This window comes from Trematomus bernacchii, unplaced genomic scaffold, assembly GCF_902827165.1.
Source record: "Trematomus bernacchii unplaced genomic scaffold, fTreBer1.1, whole genome shotgun sequence".
In the NCBI taxonomy this organism is placed as follows: Eukaryota; Metazoa; Chordata; class Actinopteri; order Perciformes; family Nototheniidae; genus Trematomus; species Trematomus bernacchii.
Genome location: NW_022987571.1, coordinates 2761828 through 2786699, shown reverse-complemented (window position 1 = coordinate 2786699; position 24872 = coordinate 2761828). Strand labels below are relative to the sequence as shown.

The window sequence follows — 24872 nt, the reverse complement described above, 5'->3', positions numbered from 1 at the left end:
ACCTGAATCACTTTCAACGTTGTCTTAAAAATGACAACTGACCAAATTAAACCTAAAGACAATAGTCATAAACATTCATAACGACTCCTTCATGTTATCGACACGTGTCTAGCAGGGTAGGAATTTCACGGCGGCCATGACGGCCATGGCCGTCGTTGCCCCTTGGTCTGGCCGTGCGGCCCCACAAATAATTGTACGTCCTACGGCCACCATGGCCTTTATGCCCCTCACAATGTTAAAATCTCGAAGTTGCTTTAAAAACGTAAGAGCAGTGGTCTGGTCTCTGAACTGCATTATGCTGCGTTCACAACGGACGCGATGCGAGTATTCGCATTGCTATAATCGCTGGAGTTTCACTGCGGATGTCAGCTGTGTTTACTCCTGTCATTCAAACAGGACGTGCTGGAGAGGGGGCGGGGCTTATATCCATGTAAATACTGTGGTAGACTCAACTACAAAAAAATGAACATATTTTACCGTGATTTAATTGTAATACACGTTTCAAAACTGCGAGCCGGGTTGATTTGGGCATATTTCCTGGACAGGCTACTTTGTACAGACAAAGTTAATAATAATTGTAATATTCCAGTTATAAACGACATGAATCAAAGATGTGTTGCTGTATTTTAGTGGTAAAAAAATGCATTCATCATCATAATTATTCTACACATATAATTTACACAGTGCCTGTAAACCGGAGGAGAACGCTGGCATTTCTCCTCCTACTTGAAAGACTACGGAGGGATAGGGTCTGCAAAATTAGTTTATTTTGGGGATGGGCCGGATGCTGTCACCGTTCCACTTCCTGCCCGGCGCCTCTGCAACGCCTCACGTCGAAAAATAGACTTGAATCCTATTTTGAGCGGAGCCCAGCACAGAGAAGCTTCTGTGACACTTCTGAGCCGTAACGCGGCGCGTCTGGTGGAATAGCACCCATTGACTAGAGTGGCCGCGATCTTTGCGAACGCGGCCGTAACGCGACGCAGACGGACCCGGTGGAATCTAGGGATAAGGAGGCATAGGCCTATATGATTATAATGTTTGACATTATTGTAGTGACCACGATATCCATTTGTTTTATGTCCTTTGTTAGTGATTCACTCGTGGGGCTTCCTCATGAAATGATGCATTCCTACTAAGCTTTCTTTGCAGGCTGGAGAGACGTTGCTCAGCAACGTGGCGATTATCTGGCATTGAAACATCATTGCTCCTGAAAGGTAATCTTAGACTGTAGTGTCCATCCACAATGTTTGATGAGTCTTTTGCTATTTGCATGAATTGCTTGTCCTCTGCTGACATTTATTTTGTGTCCTGATAGGCCTTTTCACTGAAGTCTGTGTTGTATTGTGTGATCAGTAACTCCTGTAAATTGACCAAAGAAATTCTGTTCACGGAGACGGTATTGCGGTCCTTTGTGATTCCTCCTCTCAACGGGCCATTGACCACCCATCCCAGTAAAGTCCTGAATGCGTATGGGCCTTCTCCTTGGCTATTAATAATTTCTAGCGGTTCCATAACTTTGGGTGCATTGGTACCAATCAACATGCCGATTTCTGCATCAATGGTAGGGAGTTTGATTTGACTGAGGTATGGCCACTTTGATAGATCCTTTTGATTGGGAATGTTATGTTTGGTGACGGGCAGGATTTTCTGGTGTAGATTTCTGGGAGAGGGATGGACCTGTTGCCATGTAGCTCACTCACTTCCAGTCCTGTGATGATATGACTGCTCACAGTCTTTTCTTGGCCCATGGTGCGAAGAAGGATGTTTGTTTTCTTTCCTGACATGTTGAGCTGGTTCATGAGCTTGCTTGTGCAGAATGAAGCTGTACTTCCAGGGTCAAGGAATGCATACGTTTGAATAATTTGATTTCCTTTGTTAGATTTTACTTTAACAGGCACAATAGATAGCACACACTCCTCTTCAACTTCACCGGCCCCAATATGCGCACATGCTTTTAGAATAGCCTTCTCTCCGGTCCTTGAGGTTTCAGACCTCTCACCTCTTTCCAATTTTCTTTCCTTTTCTTTTCCTATATGGAGCACAGTAGGGTGAGATTGGTTGCAGACTTTGCATGTTAAGCGGTTATAGCAGTTTTTGCTCATGTGACCTGGTACAAGACATCCAAAACAGATTCCTCTTTCCTTTATGAAGCTTATCTTTTCTTTGTGCATTTTCTTTTTGAGTGAGAAACACACATCCATTGTATGTCCACAGTACAAACAGGAATCTTGGGAGGTGCTGCTGTGAGGCTGGGGAGATGTGGACTGGCAGTCAATGTTTGTAATACTGGTGGCAAAGCTGCTGCTAGTGGATTTTTAGTGGAGAGACCGTACAGCTGTGACCAGTGTGTGGGAAGATGGCGCCTGTGTCGGCTCGCCGCTCCCTCAGCTCTCTGCCTTTAGCTATCCTGTTTTTGTTTTATGTTTGTCAGAATGTTTCTGCTCTGCTCGTCTACGATCGCTAAGCTCTCCTCCACCTCAGACCCTCACTGGAGTTTATATTGCTGCCCAAACCTACATCTGGCAACCATAAATCGCCCCCCCCCTTCTGGGACTTATCCACGCCTCGGATGTCATGGCCCTCCCGCTGCACGCCATGTGAGGGATCGGTGGATTCGCCCTGTTTTTCCGGAGCTGCGGACTCTGCTGGACCCGCTGGCAGCTCCTCCTGCCCGACTGATTGCTCCCGGCCCGCGCGGCGTTCAACACGCACATCTTCGTCAGCTGAGACGCACTACACCTTCGGCAAGCCCGGTGCGAAAACTTTGCATGGCTTTGCTAAATGCTAGGTTGATAGCAAACAAAACGTTCCTGCTAAATGACTTCTTCACCTCTCGTGAACTGGATTTCATGTTTCTGACGGAGACCTGGGTCTACGCTGGCAAGTAGACACCGTTCTCTGAACTTCTTCCTCCTGACTGTACATTCTTCAGCTCCCCCGTGCCACTGGCCATGGTGGGGGCATAGCATCAGTGTTTAGAGCTAGCCTCCAATGCCGATTGCTTCACCCTGTAACTAGCTATGCCAGCTTTGAGTTGCAGCTTTTTTAACTGAACCCGGCCTCGCCTATACTCTGCGCATTCGTGTATCATCCGCCAAAGTGCAATAAGGATTTCATAAATGACTTTTCTGACTTTCTGTCCAGGATCATGGTGAAATATGATCATGTTTTGATCTCCGGAGACTTCAATGTCCATGTGTGTTGCGAGTCCAAACCTCTGGTTAGGGACTTTTTAAATCTCCTTGATTCCTTTGGTCTCGTTCAGTCCGTGGCTGGCCCAACACACGAAAAAGGACACACTTTCGACTTAGTATTATCGTTTGGACTGTCTGTATCTGTGGATGAAGTCTGTGCAGCAACGCGTATCTCAGACCATTTACCGGTTCTGTTTACAACTTCGATCCCTTCCGCAGGAGTCGAATCACGTGCCCCTGCGCGTCGTCTGCGTTTGATTAACCCCTTGACTGCCTCACAGTTCTCTGATGTTTTTAATGCTTCTCCGATCTGTAAATTAGATGTGAACTGTGCTTTTAATGCTGATGAGCTTATCTCCATGTTTGACTCGACATGCACACTAATACTGGATTCTGTTGCTCCTTTTACGCTTAGACGCACCAAAGTTCTATCAGAGCCGTGGCTCAATGACTGTACTCGTGCTCTCAGACGCGCTTGCAGGCGTGCAGAGAGAAAATGGAAAAAGGATAAACTCCATGTCTCCCTAGAAATCCTTCGTGCTTGCCTTTCTGACTACCAGACGGCAGTCAAAGCAGCCAAAACAGAGCACATTTCTCTGTTAATCTCCAAAAACAGCCATAAACCTCAGGTTCTTTTTAATGTCCTCAACTCTATCATTAATCCCTGTGATGTTTCTTCTATTGTGCCATCGACTACTCTCTGTGATAAGTTTCTTACATTTTTTATTGAAAAGGTATCTGCTCTTAGGCTAGCCCACACTAGTGCTACCCCAGATCCTGTTCCTTTTCTGTGCCCTGCTGTCCTCGACCACTTTGAGCCTGTATCCCTCTCTTCTCTCTCGGATGTAGTCAAGCACCTGCGGCCGACAAACTGCACCTCAGACAGCATTCCCTCTCGACTTCTCAGAGATGTTTTTGATTCAGTTGGAGCAAGTATTTTATTACTTATAAACACCTCTCTTAGCTCAGGATGTGTCCCAGCTGCCTTCAAACATGCCGTGGTTAAGCCACTCCTTAAAAAGAAAAATCTTGATCCCTCCATTCTCGCAAATTTTAGGCCCATCTCCCAGCTACCTTTTTTATTTAAAGCCCTGGAGCGAGTAGTCTACGCCCAGCTGCAGTCTTTCTTAACCACGCATGGAATCCATGAAAAGCTTCAGTCTGGCTTCAAACCCATGCACAGCACTGAAACAGCCCTTTTAAGAGTTTTTAATGATCTGCTCCTAGCCGCCGACTCAGGTAGCCCAGCTGTCCTGGTGCTGTTAGACCTGACAGCTGCCTTTGACACTGTGGACCATAGCATCCTGCTGTCACGGCTTGAACAGTCCGCTGGCATCACAGGCTCTGCCCTTGCATGGTTCAGGTCCTACCTGACAGACCGTAGCTTCTCAGTACAGCTAGGTGCCTTCTCCTCTGCCAAAGCCCCTCTTACCTGTGGGGTTCCCCAAGGCTCTATTCTGGGCCCCATCCTCTTTTACTAGGGTAAATTCTCACAAAACACAATATTCCCTTCCACTGCTACGCCGACTCAAAGCAAATGTCAAACACTCTCTACAGCAGTTGATGGACTGCTTAACAGAGATAAAATCCTGGCTGAGCAAAAACTTTCTCAACCTCAACGAGAGCAAGACTGAGGTCATCTTTTTTGGACCCCAACCTCCAGCCTCTCCGGTTGATATTCTGGGCTCTCTCAATAAAAACATCCTCCCCTCTGTCATGAACCTTGGAGTGACCTTCACTAGTGCTTTTAAATTCGACAAGCAGGTCAGCACCGTAGTCAAATCCTGCTTTTTTTAAATAAGACTTGGCCAAAACCAAGTCGTATTTATCTTTTAAAGACTTAGAAAGGGTTATTAACGCCTTTGTAACCTCGAGACTGGACTATTGCAACGCTCTGTACGTGGGTATGGACCAGGCCTCAATTAAACGCCTGCAGCTAGTACAAAACGCTGCTGCACATTTGCTGACTGGCCACAAAAAGCGTGACCACATCACCCCAATTCTGGCCTCACTACACTGGCTTCCAGTTCGGTTCAGAATTGATTTTCAAATCCTTTTATTTGTTTTTAAAGCACTAAATGGGCTGGCTCCGGCCTATATAGCTGAACTCCTCCAGCGCTACACCCCAGCCAGAGCTTTAAGGTCTGCTGACCAGCTGCTGCTGGTAGTGCCCAAGACCAGGCTTAAAGCCCGAGGGCACCGAGCCTTCGCAGCAGCTGGCCCTAGGCTCTGGAACACTCTGCCCCTCCATGTGAGGTCGGCCCAGACCCTAGGGGTTTTTAAATCTACACTAAAGACACACTTCTTCTCCCTGGCCTTCTAGTCAGAGCGGAGCACGACTATGACTAGACAGATATATCTGTTGTAATTTATTGTCTTTTATTGTGATTGTAGTAATGTGTTTTTATTACATGTACAGCACTTTGGCTGGACCAAAAATCGCTTTTAAATGTGTTTTATCAATAAAACTTGATTTGATTTGATTTGATTTGATTTTGGCCTCTTGTTAATACTTGCTTTGAAGCCCAGCTTTGCTGTGTTGACAGTTTGGTCCTGTATACAGCCAAAGACAGGGTCTGTTAATATTTTTGACATGATGCTCAATGAACTTGACAAGGTCGCTGAATTTGACCTTGCTGTGCCACCTTTCCATTAGCCTGTAGACTTCTGATCGCCACCTCTCTCTGAGTTTGTATGGTAACTTTGTAAGCAAGGATTTAAGATTTGAAGAAAGATCCAATTCCTCCATGTAGGTGATTTCCTCCATTGCATTACAGCATCCTCTTAAGTACAATGCAAAAGCCTGTAAAACCTTGGGGTCCTCAGGTTTAATTTGAGACCATGATAGGGCTTTTTCAATGTATGCGTTAGCAATTGTAAACTCATTGCCATAATGTTCTTGAAGAAGTTCTTTAGCCTTTTGGTATCCCCTTCCTGGATCCATGTATAGGCAGGTTCTGACCAGTTCACGACACTGCCCCCTGGTGTACTGTTCCAAATAGTACAGCCGGTCTTTACCACAGACAGTCTTAGCTTCAATGGCATGCTCAAAGGCCCTTAGAAAGGATCGGTACTCAACTGGATCTCCTTCAAAGACCTTTATGTCCTTTTGCGGTAACAAGGAATGGTGTTGTTGCAGAACTAGAGAGGCAGTCATGTCATGCTGTTTTTGTAATATTCTGTACAGAGTTATGTCTCTTATGGAGTTTTCTTGAGTTGTTGGCTCACCTTTTCCATGTGATTGTGTTGGTTTCAAAGAGGGGTTTTGTGATGCCTTTGACTTCTCTGGAGCAGGATGGTGCAGTGAGTATCCATACTGGAGTCCTTCCTTTGGTCGCACACCTTGTATATCCACTCTTTTATCCTTTGTGTACTCCTCTTCCTTTGCAGAGATTACATCCTTTTTTTTTCTTTGTTCATAATATTCGTTCATTCCATCCATTGTTGGCTGTTTGGCTTGAGTTTCCAGAATGTTGAATACAGAGATTTTAGCATCAGTAGCTTCTAACTGGGATTGCAGCTCCAAAGTTTCCTTTCTTTTCCTTAGTTGCTCCCTTCTTCTATTTAGCTCCTGCTCCTCCAAAGCATGCCTGGTCCTTAATGAAGTTAGTTTTGCCATTAGCGCAGCTTTCTCTGCTTCTGCAGATGAACTTGATGAACGTTCACTTCTTTGTTCACTTCTTTGAGATCTTTTGGAGACTCCAGACGCACTTTCCCAAAGAGAATCCTCCTTTCCTGTTGCGCACTCAGACAGCCATCTTGTCACAAAAATAATAAACTCTTCAATGCTAGTCAATTTTGATTGAAACCAAGCTTCACTGTCACGTTTTTCTTCTTCCTCGTTTAAAAGTATGTGATATGACAAGTGTGAGTCTTTAAAACTTTCCGTCAAAGCATTATATTTGACCATATTCTCCTGCACTTCCTCTGCATTCATGCGGTCCTCCGTTAACTCCTTAATAATGTTGCTTCTGCGCGTAAAATGTCCCAATCTGGCTTGTCTGGATAAACGCAGGCTTGAAACATCATCCCCCTCCATTTGGGTTTCAGTTGGACTCAGATTTGCCACAGCTGCTCCAATCAGTTCATTTTCATTCATTTTGCTGATTATTTTTCACTTTTATATCAGCATTTATGAATCGGCACACTTTAGAAAGTTATTTTCAAATAGTTCAATGCTGTAGTGTGTCTGCTTGCGCCGTTCATTAATTATATTACACAGCGGACATCCAAATTAAATAATTCCGTTTCAATGTCCAACAAAGTCACTCCAATAGTGCTCCTTAATTAAGATATATGTCTTCCTTAATGGAATAATTCCAATCCATCCAGTTTTTTCCACAATTTGTATACTTTTGAGACTTCTGAACTTTATTCACCCCTGTGGCGTTTCCTGGTTCGCGCAGTCTCCATTGTTCCTTTGTCTGGATGCCGCTGCTCCTTCACAAACTTTTCCTCCGGTTTTTCATCCAAAAGCAAGTTTTTAGACTGTTGTAGTGACCACGATATCCATCCTTTGTTAGTGATTCACTCGTGGGGCTGACCGAGGAATAGACGCTTGTAGTTTGAGAGAAAAAATATAGAAATGTCCAGATGCATTTAAAAGTAAGATAGTTTATTTCAAAAAAGGCAAAAATAAATAAACGTTTTTAAACAAACTATTTGTCATATAAACTGCTATTTCAATGTTAAAGGCACAATAAAGAACCAAGCTGTGACCAGCAAGGTCTAAAAACTGTTTGCTTCAGTCAGCCACGCCAGTAGGCTGCAGCACCTCTCGTTTTATGCTGCAGCATCTCGACCTGCAGAGTAACGCACTCAAATTAAATAATAAATAATATACACCACAGAATCTCAGGCTATGTACTCTAAAAAGATAAGATAATATAATCTAAGGAAATGGCTCCTACATTAATAAAGTGATTTGTTTTCCATGTCATTCGTGTGTTTTTCCCTCCATGGCCTTTATGCCATGGCATGTGGCCTTTGTGCCCTGAACAAATTTGTAATACCAAAGGCCAAATAGCCTTGCCCCTAAAATGACGAAATTCCAAGCCTGGTGTCTAGTCTTTTCAGTCCTATGCACACCCTTTCAATAAAAACAAGTTAAAAACGTACATTACAATTCTGACAATTCTTCCTTTCAGTATTATTTTAGTAGTGATCTACACGGTGTCAACACAAATGACACAATAAGGTCTGTATCGAATTCAGGTTAATATTCAGTCCTAGTTGTTAAACTGAGTATTCCCAACCGACTCAATTCCATTACAGTCTGAACAAAATGTGTTAAAGTTAAAAAAATATAGGGAGCACATGAAATAAAAATGACGTGGAGTATATTGACTGTACTTATATCGGACAGTTTTAACATTTTCTTGCTTTATCATTATCTTGGTTTTTCTGTTATGTTTTATTTTGAAGTTTTAACTATCTGTATTATATCTGTTTTTCCAGCCTGTTTAATTGTCTGTTCAGGCCTTATTAGTTCCACTTGTTACCCATCAGCCCTGCAACCACAGGAGGTCATCGTGTACACCTACACTTTATCCCCTCATTAGTTTCAGCTTGTATTTCAGTCTGGTTCATTATATGTAGTTTGGGCCAATTTCTCCACTGTTTTAGCCTTTTCACAGCCATGCTGGTAAAATCCACACTTCAATTATGGAAATAGTGGTAATTCCATTCAAATGAACTGAATAGTCAGAAATGTTGCTGTTATAAATGCGGACTCCAATATGGGACTTTTGATAGGGTAACAACAAGCCTTGTCTGTGCCAAAGTGAAAAGTTGCATATTGTTGCTAGGCAAACAAAAAATACCTTCAACTGTCATGCAACTAACAATTTTTATGTTCACAAAACCCAAACTGTACCCTACTGAATGATGTCCGAATAACATTGAAAAGATTGAGATAGCTCAGCTGTTGCCCAACAGTTAGCAAAGCTAATTATGTCATTGTTGTAGTAACATCCAGGCACCACATTAAAGATGTGACTTCACCATTGGTCCAATCATTTCTAAATCAATATTTGTTCCTCTACATATTACTGGAAAAGTATAAAATTGCTGTGATGCATTCCTGAGTAATTCCTTTTCTCCACTGATGGATTCTTAAATTACACTTGGCCTGATTGTCAGCAGATACTTGGTCCAACATTAACACAGGGCTAAGCATGTCAGTCACTCTGCTAAACTGCACACAGATTCTTAACACACTCGGAGAGATATGGCCTACTGATGGACTAAATATTTGTGTTCACTTTTGTCACATAACTGAATATTGTCCAGAGGCTGCAAAACCGAAATGTCAAGATAATTGGTAACAACTTTTTCCTTGTCCAGAAGAATGCAAACGTGAAGGTTGTTTGGTCAGGTTTCAAGTACTACAACACTGGAAGGCAAACAAATTACATTTAGCTTTTTTCTTCTACTTCTTAAAGTTGGCCAATGTAACCTTTGCATAGAAAGCACTTTGTTCACTTAAAAAAGCTAAAACAATAAACTCTTAATTAACTGCAGTCTACTGCAGGGATTTTGCTATTTAAGTCTTACTTGCTATGGTAGGACCATTAGCATACGTTGCACAATGTTAGCTAATATTAGCAAACACAGGTGGATACTGCATGAACTCAAGTAATTTCACTTGTATTCACAAATGTATTTATGTGTTATGCATTTACCATTATGTTTTAATTGACCTTTTGCAGATTGTGTTGCTGAATGTGTTGCTGAATGGTAACTGTCCAATTATACTGCTAATTTAGCATAGCAACCTTTCCTCTTGCTAGCTAACATCAATCAAACCTCTGTGTTGCTTTTCTGAGTGTGTTTTGTTTGTATTGCTATGAAACACAATAGCAATCTGTATTAATTGTTTTCGCTGCTGACATTTTGCTTGGGTAGGTATGCAGTATGTATATATTCTTGGTGTCACCACGTCAGCTTTATAGATAGTTAGCTCAAATCTGCCTGACAGTTGTTATTTCAGGTGTTGTGTTGCTCTGCTGCAAAGGAACAGCTATCTCAAAAATGATTTTCACGGATTAATCTGTCACCATTATCAGCATAAAAAGCTTGATAGGCGTAGCAACAGTATGATAGCTGGGGCGAAGTTTAGCAAGTCTAAGCTGTCACTTTAGGAAACAGTGGACGCTGTTCAACAAAGGTTACAAAGGCTTGCTTAAAGACAATAATGTTTTTAGAGTCTGGCCCCTTTTAAGATGAACTGAAGTCCATGAAGGGTAAAAAAGGTAAGATAGAAAGTTGACGTTAAGATAGAGTGACGAATCAGCAGTCTCTTGATGGTTGAGATTAAATGTTCTGACATCTCCTCATTAATTGTTCTTTTAAATGAAGGCCACCCACAGCATGGTGAGGGCCATCACCAGCAGTCCGGACAGAAAAAAAGACATCCGGGAATGCTTGAGCCTGGCAGAGTTAAGCTCACATGCGTTAACCAGGCTCCTCCTCTCATCCGGCACATTGATCGCCACCTTCAGAGTGTGACCATGAGCTTGTTCTTCCACCTCTTCTTCTTCCTCCTCATCATCATCATCATCATCATCATCATCAACCCAATCCCAATCAACTTCTTCCTCATCGTCTTCCAGCAGGCAGTCCTTTCTGTACAGCGGTGGTCCCACTGGCGTCGGGGACAAACTATAGGCTCTTACCTTGTGTCCGAACAGAGTCTGCCTTCCTTGCTGTGCTCAGCAGCGGCAGACCAAGAGAGACAGATAACAATGAACACACACACGTGGGATATGGTCAACTGACAGGAGAATGAAGGAAGAGGGTGGAGGGATGAGGGAATGGAGGAAGGGGATGTTGGAGGTAAGGTACTGGAAGGGAGCGCAGGGGGGGGTATAAAGCATGGAGAGGTCCCCTGCAGTTCTTAAATAAGGTGTAATATCTGACAGCAGAACTAACATGAACAGTCACTTCTCCAATAAAGCAGTTACTGCATCTGTTTGTCATTAGAATTACCCAAGGCTGCTCCGACTTGTTTATGCCAAGGTCAAGATGCTGGGTGGATAACTGTCATATCAATCTGGTTAATACTTTGTGTTGTTGCAATTTAAACCTAGTCCATTTCAATAGTAAGAACTTTACAACAGCGTTATCAAGGTTTATCCAGCAGCATAGATAAATAATCTGTAAATGCTGAGAACGCCTTTGATCGTCTACATTGGGACTACTTGTAGATGGTTTTTGAGCAGTTTTGCTCTGAATATATCAAAATAACACTTTGTGCTTTACTGTAACCCTTGTGTGATTGTTAGAGGGTATAACACCTCCATTACATTTCCCATTGAACATCCTGCCATCGGGGTTGCCCTTTTTCACGATTGTCAGTTTGAATTCTGCTGGGGCCCCTAGCTCAGAGAATAGAAAGCACCCTATCATCTCCCATCACATTTAACCATACTACGCAGCATATTGTATTGTGCCAAGACAGCCACCATCAACCCTATATCTCAAAAGACTGCAGTGTCTTATGGGAATTACTACCTGCCTGTGGCAGTAACCCCCATTCTGATGAAGTTCTCTGAGAACTCTGTTTTGAAGTCTGACGATGCAACTACCATCATTGGGCGGATTATAAACCACAATGAGACTTTAAAAAGAGAGAGACAAACTTCCCTACCTCAGAGGCCTGTACTACGAAGCCGGATCTTCGCTTAGTGGCTAACTTCAGGGAAAACTCTGGGTTTCCGGTCCTACGACGCTGGTTCTCTTCTTAGCGGGCTAGATCTCCATGGTAACTTATGCTGAGCGGCTAACCTGCTCGGGAGGAGGTTAGGTTGCAGGCTAAGAGATCAACTCAGTGAAAGCACCGCCTGCTGACCAATCAGAGCTCCGTGTGCGGAGTTTAAAGCTATCAAGTCATATTACAGGATAGAGGAAATACAGAAAGACGGCCGGCAAAAATCAACTGACTGTGTGAACGTGAAAATGAATAGAATATCCCCTCCCATCTTCAGAGCAATCTGACTATTATAACATTAGCGTTAAGAAAGCTTACTTAAATATCTGCCACAACATAAGTAACCGGATCAGAGTAACATTAAGTACAGTCCGCGGCACTGTGAGTGCAGACGTCGATGTGTCCCATTATCATTCATATCATATCACATCATAATGTATCATATATTTCCTTATCTGAGTCAGCTTCTTGAGCCGTATCTGGCCGTGCAACACTCACAGTGTCACATACTGTATGCAGAAGTATTATTTTAAGCAACACATTAAGTTGACGAAACACTCGAGTCAAATGTAATTAAAGTCAGATCGTGTCTTAGACGGGGCAGTGATATCATAAACCTGTTAATGTACGCATTCAAACGCTTTTTCTTTTACCAGCTGTATTCACCTTGCAGGTGCAGCTATGTGGCTTTTATCCTGGGTAAAGTGTTTAAGTCATGGATGTTTAAAGTTTAACTTCTTCATATTTGACTAATATTAAAGTTCACTTTTCATTCAGGAAGTATGACGCTGCGCTGTCAGTACGCTTGTCCATGTTTGTGATTGGTCGAATGCTCCAAATACCACCCCTTTCATGTGAACGCGCACCTAACTAGATAGGACACGGCTGGCTTGAGCGATCCACTTGATAACCAGCGTCGTAGGACCGCTTAGCCAGAGCGCGTATGTTTTGGATTAGGCCAACCGGCTAACTCCAACATATCCAGGTTATGTTGAACCGGCTTCGTAGTACAGGCCTCTGGAAGACCAAAAAACTGATCTGACATGATCTTGGTAAAGACGGCTGTAGATACGTAAGAATCTTAATTCTTTTAGAACTGTAAAAAAACTGAAAAAGAACCCCAGTTCAAGGTGTCTTCCCTGCAGCGCCACACATCTGAGGGTGGCCTTTCTGTTCTAAATGTTCTAACACACCATCACTACTGGTGTCACTATCCCTTTCAATATGGTCCAAGACCCTACCATAGCAGCCTCTCAAGCCTTGCCTATAAAAGCGTTTACACACACGCTGAACTGTTGACAGGTCAAGGTTACACTCACAGTCCATCGTGTCGTCATGTATCACTAAATTTAATTTGAGATTTGAGTTGGCTTATCCATCCATAGTCAAACATTATAGAAGTTCCAGTACAGTTGGCTTATATCATTTGTAATGAAAAACTGCTTATAGAATAATAATGGCTCACTAACACATCACACGAAACACTACTATTTTAAATGTTTATGATTAACGATCTTTCCTGAACTTTGATGGAGGTGGTGAAGTTGATGACATCTATGCCTTATCAGAACTCTTTCAGTTAGTTGGCTTACTAACTTTATGTTTTGATTGTGTTTTGATTGTGTATTGTGTTTTGATTGTGTTTTTCATAATGTATTGTGTTTTTAGCACTCTTCTTTATTTGTATAATGTTTTAATGCTTTGTCAAGCACTTTGTGACTATGTCTGTGAAAAGCGCTTTATAAATACATTTTCCTTTTTTGACTTACGGCATCATGTATGATCTATTCATTTTGCTAACTGAATTACTATAACATGTTATTTTCTTTTTTGATGATGCTCCATATTAACAATGCCATCCCTGCCCAGCTTTAACATCTTGTAGTTAAGATATCCATAAAAGATATCCACTCATCCTCACCCTTGTCGAGTGACTTATTATGCATTTCGGCAATGTGTTACAAAGAAAAACTGTTTCCTAATGCCTTTTTTTAACTTACATTTCTTTATGCAGTATAGAGACAACTAGCTCTACAATGCAATAGCAGAACGATGTTCATTTATTTCGTGACTTCTATACAGATTATCTTCAGATGAGGATGCTTATTTGTTTGCTAGGTTGTGTAGCTTTAGCCTATTTTTTTGCGTCATTACCAGGCACTATCATGAAGCATGAAACCAAGTTTAAACCATCAAACACAGTATTTAACAGCTTTCAGTAGGATTCTCAATGGAACTGTTGAGTCAACCTCTGTGAATTTGTTCTAAACTTCATCTGCGGGAGACCTTGAAATGATTCTGGCTAAGCTAATCAGATGGCTAGCTAGAGGTGGTAAAATGTAGTAATAATATCTCAGCTGGCAAAATCTACAGTCATAACTACTACAAAAAAGCCAATTTTGTTAAGACCTGAGGGTGGCAGAGAACGTAATATTTAAAGTGCCAACTGAATACCCACTTTTTTAATTCAGCTTTTAATTGATATGTTTTTATTTGTTTTATTCTTGTTTTTGTATTCTTTTGTTTTATTATTCTTTTTTTAAATTCTTGTTTTATTCAGTCCTCTGTTTATTGATCTCTATTGGTTTTAAATGTTTTTATCAATCACAAAGTCAGAAGTTACTTGGTATTTATTACCTGGGAGGGGGGGTAATATTATTTTTTGTTTATGCGTTTGTTTTGTGAAACATTTTGTGTTACCTTTTGAGTACGAAAAGTGCTATTTATGTAAAGATTAGATTGATTGATTGATTGATTTTGGTCGACCTCTGTTTGACCTCCATTTTTTCTGCTTTTTCCAAAAACTGCTCACAAGCAGCGTTAGAATAGAGAAGTTACACAGGTAGCAAAAAGAGGAGTGGGACTTAGTGAAGGGAGAAATACAGCTGCTAATCGTAATAATGATATACTATAAATATTTGCAGGAAGACTATTGAATGATTCGTTACTGGCAACATGGCTAAAACACCTGATGTCTAAATGTCCAAAGGACACTACCCCTCTGACAAAGCAGCAGCAGAATGAGAAGAGAGGAGTGTACTGAGGATAATACATGTGCTCCATAGTGGGAATAGGGGATTTTCTGGCAGCTAGTTTGATAGCTAGTGCATACAGTGTTGGCAGTGCAAAGTCTTCTTAATGCCAAAAGAAAGAAAGAAACACCAGAAAACACTATATTTTTTCTGCACTGCTTTTTAAAATACCACCAATCTGTCAACATTCTGGGCAGCTCAGATGACGGGAGCTCTGGAGGAGCTCACCATGAAAAGCATTTTAAGGTGATTCTGCACTGCACACAATAGGGATGGTAGGGATGTACAATTACACACAAGGCAACATCTGTGTAAAGAATCTAACTGCTCAGGGAGACAGTGGGAATTTTAACCATTGTGATGCAACAGAGACTATTTCTACTGTTCTATCTTATGTGTCATCAGAATTCTTAGCATTCAGCAATAATATGAAATTACTAAAATTGTGCCTCAGGCTTTCAGCAAGAAAAGTGCTGTTATGGCTAGATTTTGGAGTAATATAAAGGAATATTTTTGTGCATGACTTCGAGTCTAGGATAGAAACTGTGTCTTTAAGTCGTGGGTAGAAGTGAGCCGAGAGCCAGAGGGCAACACTGGCAGGTCGGAGGACGGAGATCCTCTCTGACCTTCAGTGTCATTGTTGGAAGGCGCAGGGAAGGATGGAGGAGGATGAGTGGAAGAGGATGGAGTTGGTGGGGGGGATCTGACTGGGGGAGCAGGGCCAGTCTTTAAAGGGGAATGGGAGAACATGAGGACAGAGGTACAATAGATAGACACAGAAAAACACATAAAGACATCCAGGGAGGGATAGATACAGAGAAGGTTGGAGGGTGAGACAGATGAGGAGGAAGGGAGGGGGGGGGGGGGGGGGGGGGGGGGGTCAGTGCTCTGGCTTCTAGTCATTGGTCTGTAGCTTGTTATCTTGTGTTCTTTTTCTCTTCAGTCCTTCACTGATCATATCAGGCACAAGAGTCATGCAAACACATTATCAGGATGAACCCAGCCATGGGATTGATCAGCAGATCAAGCACAATGACAAAGCAGCCGCAGCCATTCACAGAGCCATGACACCAAGACATTAGAGTTAAAGGGGGGGGGGAGATCCTACAGGAGTATGCTTCAAACAAATAAAGTCAACAGTGCTGAAAAACGTTTTCTCCCTGTAGGGAGTTTTTCAGATGTGTTTTTGTGCCAGATGTGTTTTTGTGCCATTTTTATGGCTTTTCAAAAACCTTCAAAAACTTACAAAATGTTGGTGATTGGTGAAGAGAGAAAGTATGTATGATTTTAAAGAGGACATATTATGCTCATTATAAGGTTCATGTTCAAGCTTTGTGCCTCTACTGTGATATTCTTTCATGTTCAAAAAGCTCTTTATTTTTCTCATACTGCCTGTGCTGCAGCACCTCTTTTCACCCTCTGTCTGAAACCAGAGCCCAGTCTGCTCTGATTGGTTAGCTGGACGGCACTGTTGTGATTGGTCAACAGCTTAGAGCTGTCCCGCAAGGGGGGGGGGGGGTCCATTGACATGCACAAAAAACCCTATAGAGCACACTACAGGAGAGGGAAAACTCCATCCTGCTTTAATACCTCACAATCTCTCCTTTTTCATTTTCCACACAACCATAAAGCTGCCTTCACATTATAAGCGATTTGCTTTCTGCTCAATGCGAGGTAGGGCGCAGAGCGGTGAGACAGCTTTTGATGGTTACTTCACCTTCTAGGATGTGCCGTTTTATAGAGCAGGTAGGTATTGGTAGGTCAGAATAATTAAAACTTTGAGCGCATTGACAATTGAGTCTGGTGGCACTGCTCTCTCCACAGGGAAACCACAGCAACATCAGCAGGGAGCAGTTTTCCCGCTGGTCATGTGAAGGTAGCTTTAGTGGAGAAGTATGGGCCTTTGCATCCATTTGTAGTTTCATCACTTTGTATCCTTATTGGTGGCTGCAAGCTTTACATCGGAATATGAAAGTAGTCATTCGCTACATGTTCTGAAACACTTAATCCAAACTTGTTGGTTTGAAGCATACTGATCCCTAAGCACAATCTGGTGAAGCTGCGTGTCATCAGTCATACAGGCCATAGCCTCCAGGTGCCATTCAATATACTGCTCATAAAGAAACGCTGCACAGTGATGATCTACTGCAGCATACTCCGCCAAGCACCACATGAAATGCCTCACACACACACACACACACACACACACACACACACACACACACACACACACACACACACACACACACACACACACACACACACACACACACACACACACACACACACACACACACACACACACACACACACACACACACACACACACACACACACACACACACACACACACACACACACACACACACACACACACACACACACACACACACACACACACACACACACACACACACACACACACACACACACACACACACACACCTCGGAGCATCCTACTCTCAAGTTAACACAGACCCTAAATCACTCCCTAACTTTGACTCCTTACTAGAATCTAAGGATATGTTAGGAGCTCTATAAGAGTATTAAAGAATGTTTGTGAATACGGGCCCAGACATTTATGAAAAACAGATGCTGTGGAAAGCAGGGCTTAACTGCGTAAAAGAGAAAAAGGGGAGAGAATCTATGAGCACAGATTTCTAAATGAAATGAACAAATACAAAATCTGAGGGTACTGATCTGCTCAGTCCAGGAGTTTCAGTGCAAACATTAAACTGTGATGACTGCTAATCTGAGCTCACAGTTTAGGTGAATCCCAGAACATATAACCTGGGACTTCCAGAATATGCATAGAGCATTCTGAATGAAAACAGGGAATTGTAAATATTTTTTTTAAATAATACAATACAGCTATTTTGTTGGCCAGCATACCATATTTAAACCAAGACTTGGTTCAGGTGAACTACACTGCCTTTACTTAAGCTATATCTCAGTAATGCAGTAAAGACTGTGAACACTAAAGCAGTGCGTGAATTTTGTGAAGTGTCGTCTCAAATCGCACATGGCTGCTGTGCCCTCACTGTTGCGGCTGTTAGCTGTTAGCCACGATCCTTTGTGGTACCAAATCATTACAGACTGCTAATTTACCCCTCTAAAATGAATGGTGGCTTCTTTGTGATAGAAGCATAGTGTAGACTACATTAGTTAAATATTCAAAAAACCCACATAACTCTTATTTCTAGTGTCCATTGATCCACACTGAACTTTGACCATGACCGTTGTGTATTTTGCCATACTTTGCATTACTCAAAATAGCACATGTAAGTGCAGAAGTAGGCGATTTGAGACACAGCTTAAGGTTTGAAGCAGGGCAAGCTAGCATAGCTATCTCATTAAAACACACTTTTAACAACATGGAAGCTTTATACTGTCAGGCTCTATGTATTGAGCTGACAGTGTATCTTCTGGTGTCTAGTGAGGAGAAACAACAGCATGTCTGCAGAGTTTCCTCCCCAGGCAGCAGGACTCACCGCTGGCTGCAGCTGGCCGTTGATGCTCACTGTGCGGAAAGGCGAGTTGGTGGACAGACGTTTGTCCCACTCACTGGGCCGAGGCTCTGGCACCGACTCCATGAAGCTCCTCTTCAGCTCACTGATGCTCGTGTGGTGACGCATGATCCCAGTCTGGGTCTTATCCAGGTCCTTCAACAAGAATAAACAAGTCAGAACAGATGGAAGGGAAACAATGATAGAACATGTTTGAATAACATGTGAAAGAAAGGAAGAGGAAAAGGAAGTGAAGGACATGGAAAGAAATTAAAGGTGACAAATAGCCAAAAGAAATGAATCATCCAGATTGAAAAACGAAATCGTAAGAACAGTCTGCCATTTTTTTAATTCTCTTGAAAATTGCTCTCTTTTGCTTTTCGTTAGTTCAGCTACTACTTTAATAAAGCCTGCCTTTCCTCAATGACATGCCGAGGTCATGGAATACAATTATTATTTAAGGGAAACCCGACACCAGACTGCACCATCTGTCTGTGATCCATGATCCATGATTGAGCCAAGCATCGGTCAGTCGGAGATTATGAGTTTGCACGCATTTCTGAATCCCCCTTGTCTGGCTGATGATAACAGAAAGAAAGCAGCAGAGGATTTCTTCTGATTACTGTTTCACTGGCTCACAGATTACTGTGCATCATCAATGCCAACAAGAGGAGATGTTAAAGGTCACGGAACACAGAGGTGTCGTGTTTCTCTTAAAAAAACTGCATATGGTGAGCAGGTGTGAGCCAGGAGGTGAGGGTAGAACTCACCCCCCCTCAGCAAGGCAGCATAAAGGAAAATGAGAGGAAGTCTGTACACTGAATATTGCAAGCTCCCAAACATTTGTAAAAAAACATGAAGAGATTATGATTATTTAATATTGTAAAGGCCTCTTTTAGGAAAATGTTGTTTTGTGTAGTAATGGTGAAGGTATAATAAGAGTTATTTCTGTTTATGTGGCAGAGGTATCATTTTGTTCATGGTCTGTGCCCTCCAGAATTGTTGGTAACCTTAGTGAATTTGAACTAAACAGGCTTTACATAAATACAAATTCTGTTTATGTTCTTGTTCTTTCAAAATACTCACAATAATAGTGCATGAATTGGTGCAGTTTTATTATTTAATATACTTTGCAAAAACATGTCAGACTACAGAAGAACTGAGAGGAAAGGTGATTTTATTTATTTATTGCTAGCAACATATTTTAGTGTTAACTTAACCAAAACAAAACTGTGAATATATTTTCCAATAAAAGATACACAATGAGGACATGTTACTTCATCTTCCCAAACTGAGATTTAATAAAGGTTGCCAACAATTATTGATGGGTTGGGTAATGTCTTAGACTGCCCTGTATACAGCCACCTTTAAATCACATGAATGTTGACCTTGAGAGGATCTTGAAGAAATATAGGATATTTGTAGTAATCAGTGTGCAGACTAAGTCTTTTTTTCCTCATGGAATAGTAATCATACATATTTTTCCTACACTTACAGTTCAGATGCTCTGCATGCTATCTTTAAGCGAGAAGCAGGGCTCGTGCATAGCTGTTAGCTAAGCTCAGCTAACATGTGCTCTGTGTGAGTACCGGACACAGAGAGAAAACGGGTCTGCCCTGCAGGCTGTAATGGTTGGAAAGCTATTAAACATCTTTTTAAATGTGAATAAACAGTTTGATAGTGGCCACCAAGTAGTGGGTAAACTACTGCATATTTTAGTATATACAGTATGGTAGTCGGCAGGCAGAATTGAAGAAGCAAACACATACAGTACCGACACATGAAGAGGGGGGTGACATGTCATATCAGAAGCAGACTGAGGTACCTTGTAGTTGTTGAAAACAAAACTATGGGCTTTAAGGTACAATGTGTTTAAACTTAAAAGCTAAACTTAGATTTAAAAAAAAAAAAGTTCTAATATAATCCACAGAAAGTGAATATGTTACAGTGTTGATGTTTTGACAAAGACTTCTCTGTATGGTGATGCAGTCCAATAACAAACTAACATAGTAACATTATAGGTTAACATGAGTGCTACAGTAGACACAAATGTGGGTAACATGCACCCTCTACTGGACTCTTTGGGTAATACTCAATCACATGCACTTGTCCCACTGAAATTGCATAGATGTAGCCGGCCAATCAGGACAAGCCTACCAAAATCTGTGTGCACCCCAAGGCAGCTACGCAACTGACTGTTACCCTTCTATACTGTATGTGCTTATAGAACTAGGGTTACAATACGTAACCTGAGCTACAGACACCATATGTGAACATTATAAGATAGCAGAGTTATGTTGACCCACTCTGAGAGTTTTAGCACTTTGGTGGAATTGTGCATATTATTGCCGTGTTATGGAGCTAATAGTAGGGGTTCATTTCTTAAACGATATACAAAGCTGCAATATTAACATGTCCTCCCCCTCCTCTGAACACAGTGGTCACAGTACTGAGAGCAACAACAGTTCACAGACAGTAAACACATTGCAAGTGAGTGGTGATCGTGAAGTAAATGAATGAAAGTGGGAGAGTTCAGTAACCATGAGGAACATGAGAAACTACAGCAGGGTCCAGAATCGGTTAGTTAGCTCACTGACAGATACACGACTGGGAAAGAACAAACAAGTGATTTATTTATTTGTATCTTCTCTGTCAAATGGACGTCAGACATTTTGACATTTCAAAGCTGTAAAAGCTCAAATGTGTACATATCCTACAAACACACCTTTTATTAAGTCCTAGTTGAAGTAATTTTGGCTACGGTAAGATGTTTGCTTTGTTAAGGTCAAGTTAAGGTATAAGTCAACGTCACACTGACATTCATGTGAAGAATTCAGTCCATATTTAAATGTTGTACTTAGGGACATGCAACTCCTTTCAAATGTTTTATGGCTGGCTATCAGTTCATCAGTGAGGTGAAGTTTAAAGCGGTCTGATTTTGTCCAACTCTAGAGATAGAAAGAGCAAAACTGATGCAAATCTGTTGTACTACATATAACAGAAGACATATACAAATCTATATTTGTCTCTAATAGAGGCCTGCGCCCGTGTTTATAAAGCTTCCTAATTCTCAGAGGAATTTCAGAGGAAGAATGTAACAGTTTTAGACTAGATCCTGGCACATATCAAATGGATTCATAAAGCAGAGCTTACTATTTTATAATTGCACTATTTTTCTAAAACACTTGTTGTTGTGCCTTATAAATACAACATTTTATTATTGGAATCATTTGTATTATATATATATATCGTTTTTTTTTCTTCTTCTAATTATTATTATGTTTCCATTCTATGCCGATCATCACTAAGAGTTCATTTCATTTTTATTTTTTTTAAACTAATCACACCATAATAAACGCATGCATCACATCTGGATCATACACTTTTGAATATGTATGTTTTTTGACTAAGATGTGCCATGATATATTTCCTACAGACAGATAAAGAGCATGTTTTTCTCTTGTAAACAGTCATATAAGTATTTCAACTGCAACAGCATTGTGTTGTGAGTCCAGTCCCAACAGCCAAGCTGCAGTACCAGGTTCAACTTTGACCTTTCCCAATCATATACTGTATTATACAATGAAATATGGAAAAACAAAAATAATGTCTAAGTGAAGTGAAGCTACTTGCATCAGAGAGAAAAAGAGTGCATGCCAAGCGGTAAGGGTTAAGCTGAAACAAGGCAAAAAAAAGAAAAAAAAGAAACATTGGTGTCAAAGCAAAAGGAATCACAGCAGCCATGCAAGCAGAACACGTGACGGCAAGTCTGAGATCTGAAGAATGAAGATACAAACCTCCAACATTAAATTGCTATGTCTGATATAAAGAGTTTCACCCTCAAGTTTCTTAGCTCTTTTCTGTGGAAAATCAGGAAAAAGGGGAGAGCTGGTTGGAAATATTGCAGAATTCATTCAAACATTTGAATATTTCATTTGCAATGAGCAGCACTGACCAGGGCAATGACATGAATCACATACAATAACAGATCTATGGGGGTAGCAGTTCCAATGTGCCCAGCTCAGTGAGGGAAAGTAAGGATAAACACACAGCTGGTGTGCATGAAGCCAGCCATACACACTGTGAGAGGAAGTCACATGCTGCATGCAAAGGCTGCTGCAGGGCACTTCAGGAATTCACCTTTTATCTCACTATTTTTACATTTCAATATATGTGCACGATTGACATTACTGGCATATTTAAATCAGCATAGTCTTACCTTGAGAGCTGGTAAACTGAATCATTGAAACAGTTTCATATTTACACATCCAGCAGTAACAGAGCAACATTAGCATTCACTTGGAGTCGTGTTCATAGTCCACTAGAGTGTCACAGTGATGACGTCTTTTTGTAGAATGACCTGGAAGATACCTCTGAGGTTTCCCTTCGACAAAAAGCCAGAGGGATTTTTCCATTGGATTTTGAAATATTCCAGAAAGTAAGCTCTGTGGCAAACACACGTTTACAATACGATCATGTTTTGATCAGCAGGATAATCTTCACATATTAACACTACTTTATGATATTTGAAGCATAAATGCTATCGCTAGAAGTGTAAAGCTAACATCAGGCTAGAAAGGAACTAAATCACGGTCACATGACTTCACATCCCCACCGCTAAGCTAAAGGCGGCTAAGGTTTTATGATGACGTTTAGTGGTCTCATTTATTCATTTGTTAGAGCAACCGCTGTTTTTATGTCACAAAGTGAGATATTTACTGATGTATTTAATGTCGTAAAACAAAAACGTGAAAACTTTTGTTAATGACGACCTTACTTCAGGCATCTAGCCAAAAATACATTTAAAGGAAAAAATGACTTTGAAAAGAGGGAACCTGTTCCCAACTTTGTTCACAATCATCACAAAAAAAATTGATGCAAAATCCTGGATTGCATGACTCAGCAGAAAAGGCTTTTCTTAAACAGAGATAAGTAACAACTAAACCTGTCCTCCCTCTTACAAAGCTATTTTTAAACATCATAGCGACATGTTTGCTTCTGGAGAAGGAGAAAGCACGTTGTGTACAAGAAAAAGCCTTTTTTTGTTGTGCTGCATGGAGTGACAGTCCCCAAATGATATTTTGCACAATGGATTGATTTCTCCTTATTCCCAGTTTTTGCAGAGCTGATTGGACATGAACAAGCCTTCACAGAAAGACAAGCAGCGGAAATCATAAAGCAATCAAAGGATTACAGCGCTCTGCAGTGGAAAGCAGCACTGTCGGAAACAAAAGCATGTATCAGTGATAAAGGGATGCGATGGTGAGACGGCAGAACCAGCGACATGCTAACCTTCCTCACTCGCACCACCTCCGTCTTTGCTTTGTCCTTAGGAGAGTGCTGCTCCACCGAGGGAAGACACATATGTTCAGGTATTGTTCAGTAAAAATACAGGTTTGGAAGTATGAAAGACTTCGCTAAATAGTTGACTCTGTTTTAGTCAAAAACTGATGATCATGCAATAAAATTCAAGTTGTGCACCATCAATTCTCCAGTCAAATCCAATATAAAACTGCCGGCTAGGTGTTCATAACATGAACAAATAAAGTTCTTAAAGAAAAACATAAGCTATTCAAATATATCTCCTGGTGAATAAAGGCTAATTTCACATCACTCTAGCATTACATTTTTTAAGGAAGTATACTGTTTTAATTTACTTTAATTTGAGTAACTTGATATTGATTGGTGTTGAGCTACTGTCAGTAAAACCAACCTACCTACTTACTGCAAAAATGTCACTTTAAAAGATTTCTATGAAATAGGACTGGGTAATATCACGTAACCATGAGTCAGCATAATTTGGTCAGCCATCAAAGGTTTTACCACACTGCTTATAATATGGTAGCTACCATTTAGGACATTGTAAACAATATTGCTTATCAATAGTCGGGTGAGATTTTAGGCAATATTACATTTTTCCATTACTTAACATAAATGTGATTTAGCTAAAGGTATCACCACAATATATACTGATATTGTGATATACATTACATTAATCGTAGTGATATCAAAATTGCTGACTCGATCTAAGAAAGGGACAAAATATTCAGTTTGTGCCACTGGAACTTTTAATGTGACATTTATTTTTAGTAACTGTTGTGTTCCATCAATGGTAGTATAACTGATAAAAAATCAGCAAAATATCAGCAACTGGAGATAATTACTGAGAAATTAGTATAAAACTACTGTTGTATTGATTGAATTACAGCTATGGAAATGTACAGTACATTATACTGACTTTCTCAGCATGGAAGAAGTGTTGAGTTTGCATTAAAACAGATGCAGAAAACTGGCTTATTAAATGAAGTCCTGATTCTTTCTGCATTCAATTTAAATAGAAACAGCTATATGATCATTTATTGGACATATCATGAATAACTTAGTAACTTTCTTATTTCATCCTTTCTTACTCTTCAAGTCATAGTGC

The 24872-nt window shown here is 41.0% G+C and overlaps 1 protein-coding gene across 4 annotated transcripts in view; it reads right to left on the bottom strand.

Moving 5' to 3' along the window:
• Positions 1-24872, bottom strand: part of epb41a (erythrocyte membrane protein band 4.1a) — a 98921-nt gene that overhangs the window by 28428 nt on the left and 45621 nt on the right. For 3 of the 4 annotated variants that reach the window (XM_034126260.1, XM_034126259.1, XM_034126262.1), the window contains exons 14-16: positions 23738-23785; positions 22243-22305; positions 18431-18601 (exon numbers count right to left, since the gene is read on the bottom strand). In XM_034126260.1, coding sequence (XP_033982151.1) covers positions 18431-18601; positions 22243-22305; positions 23738-23785 — 282 coding nt within the window. The remainder of the gene's footprint in view (positions 1-18430; positions 18602-22242; positions 22306-23737; positions 23786-24872) is intronic. The other variant, XM_034126261.1, reaches the window with a different exon arrangement.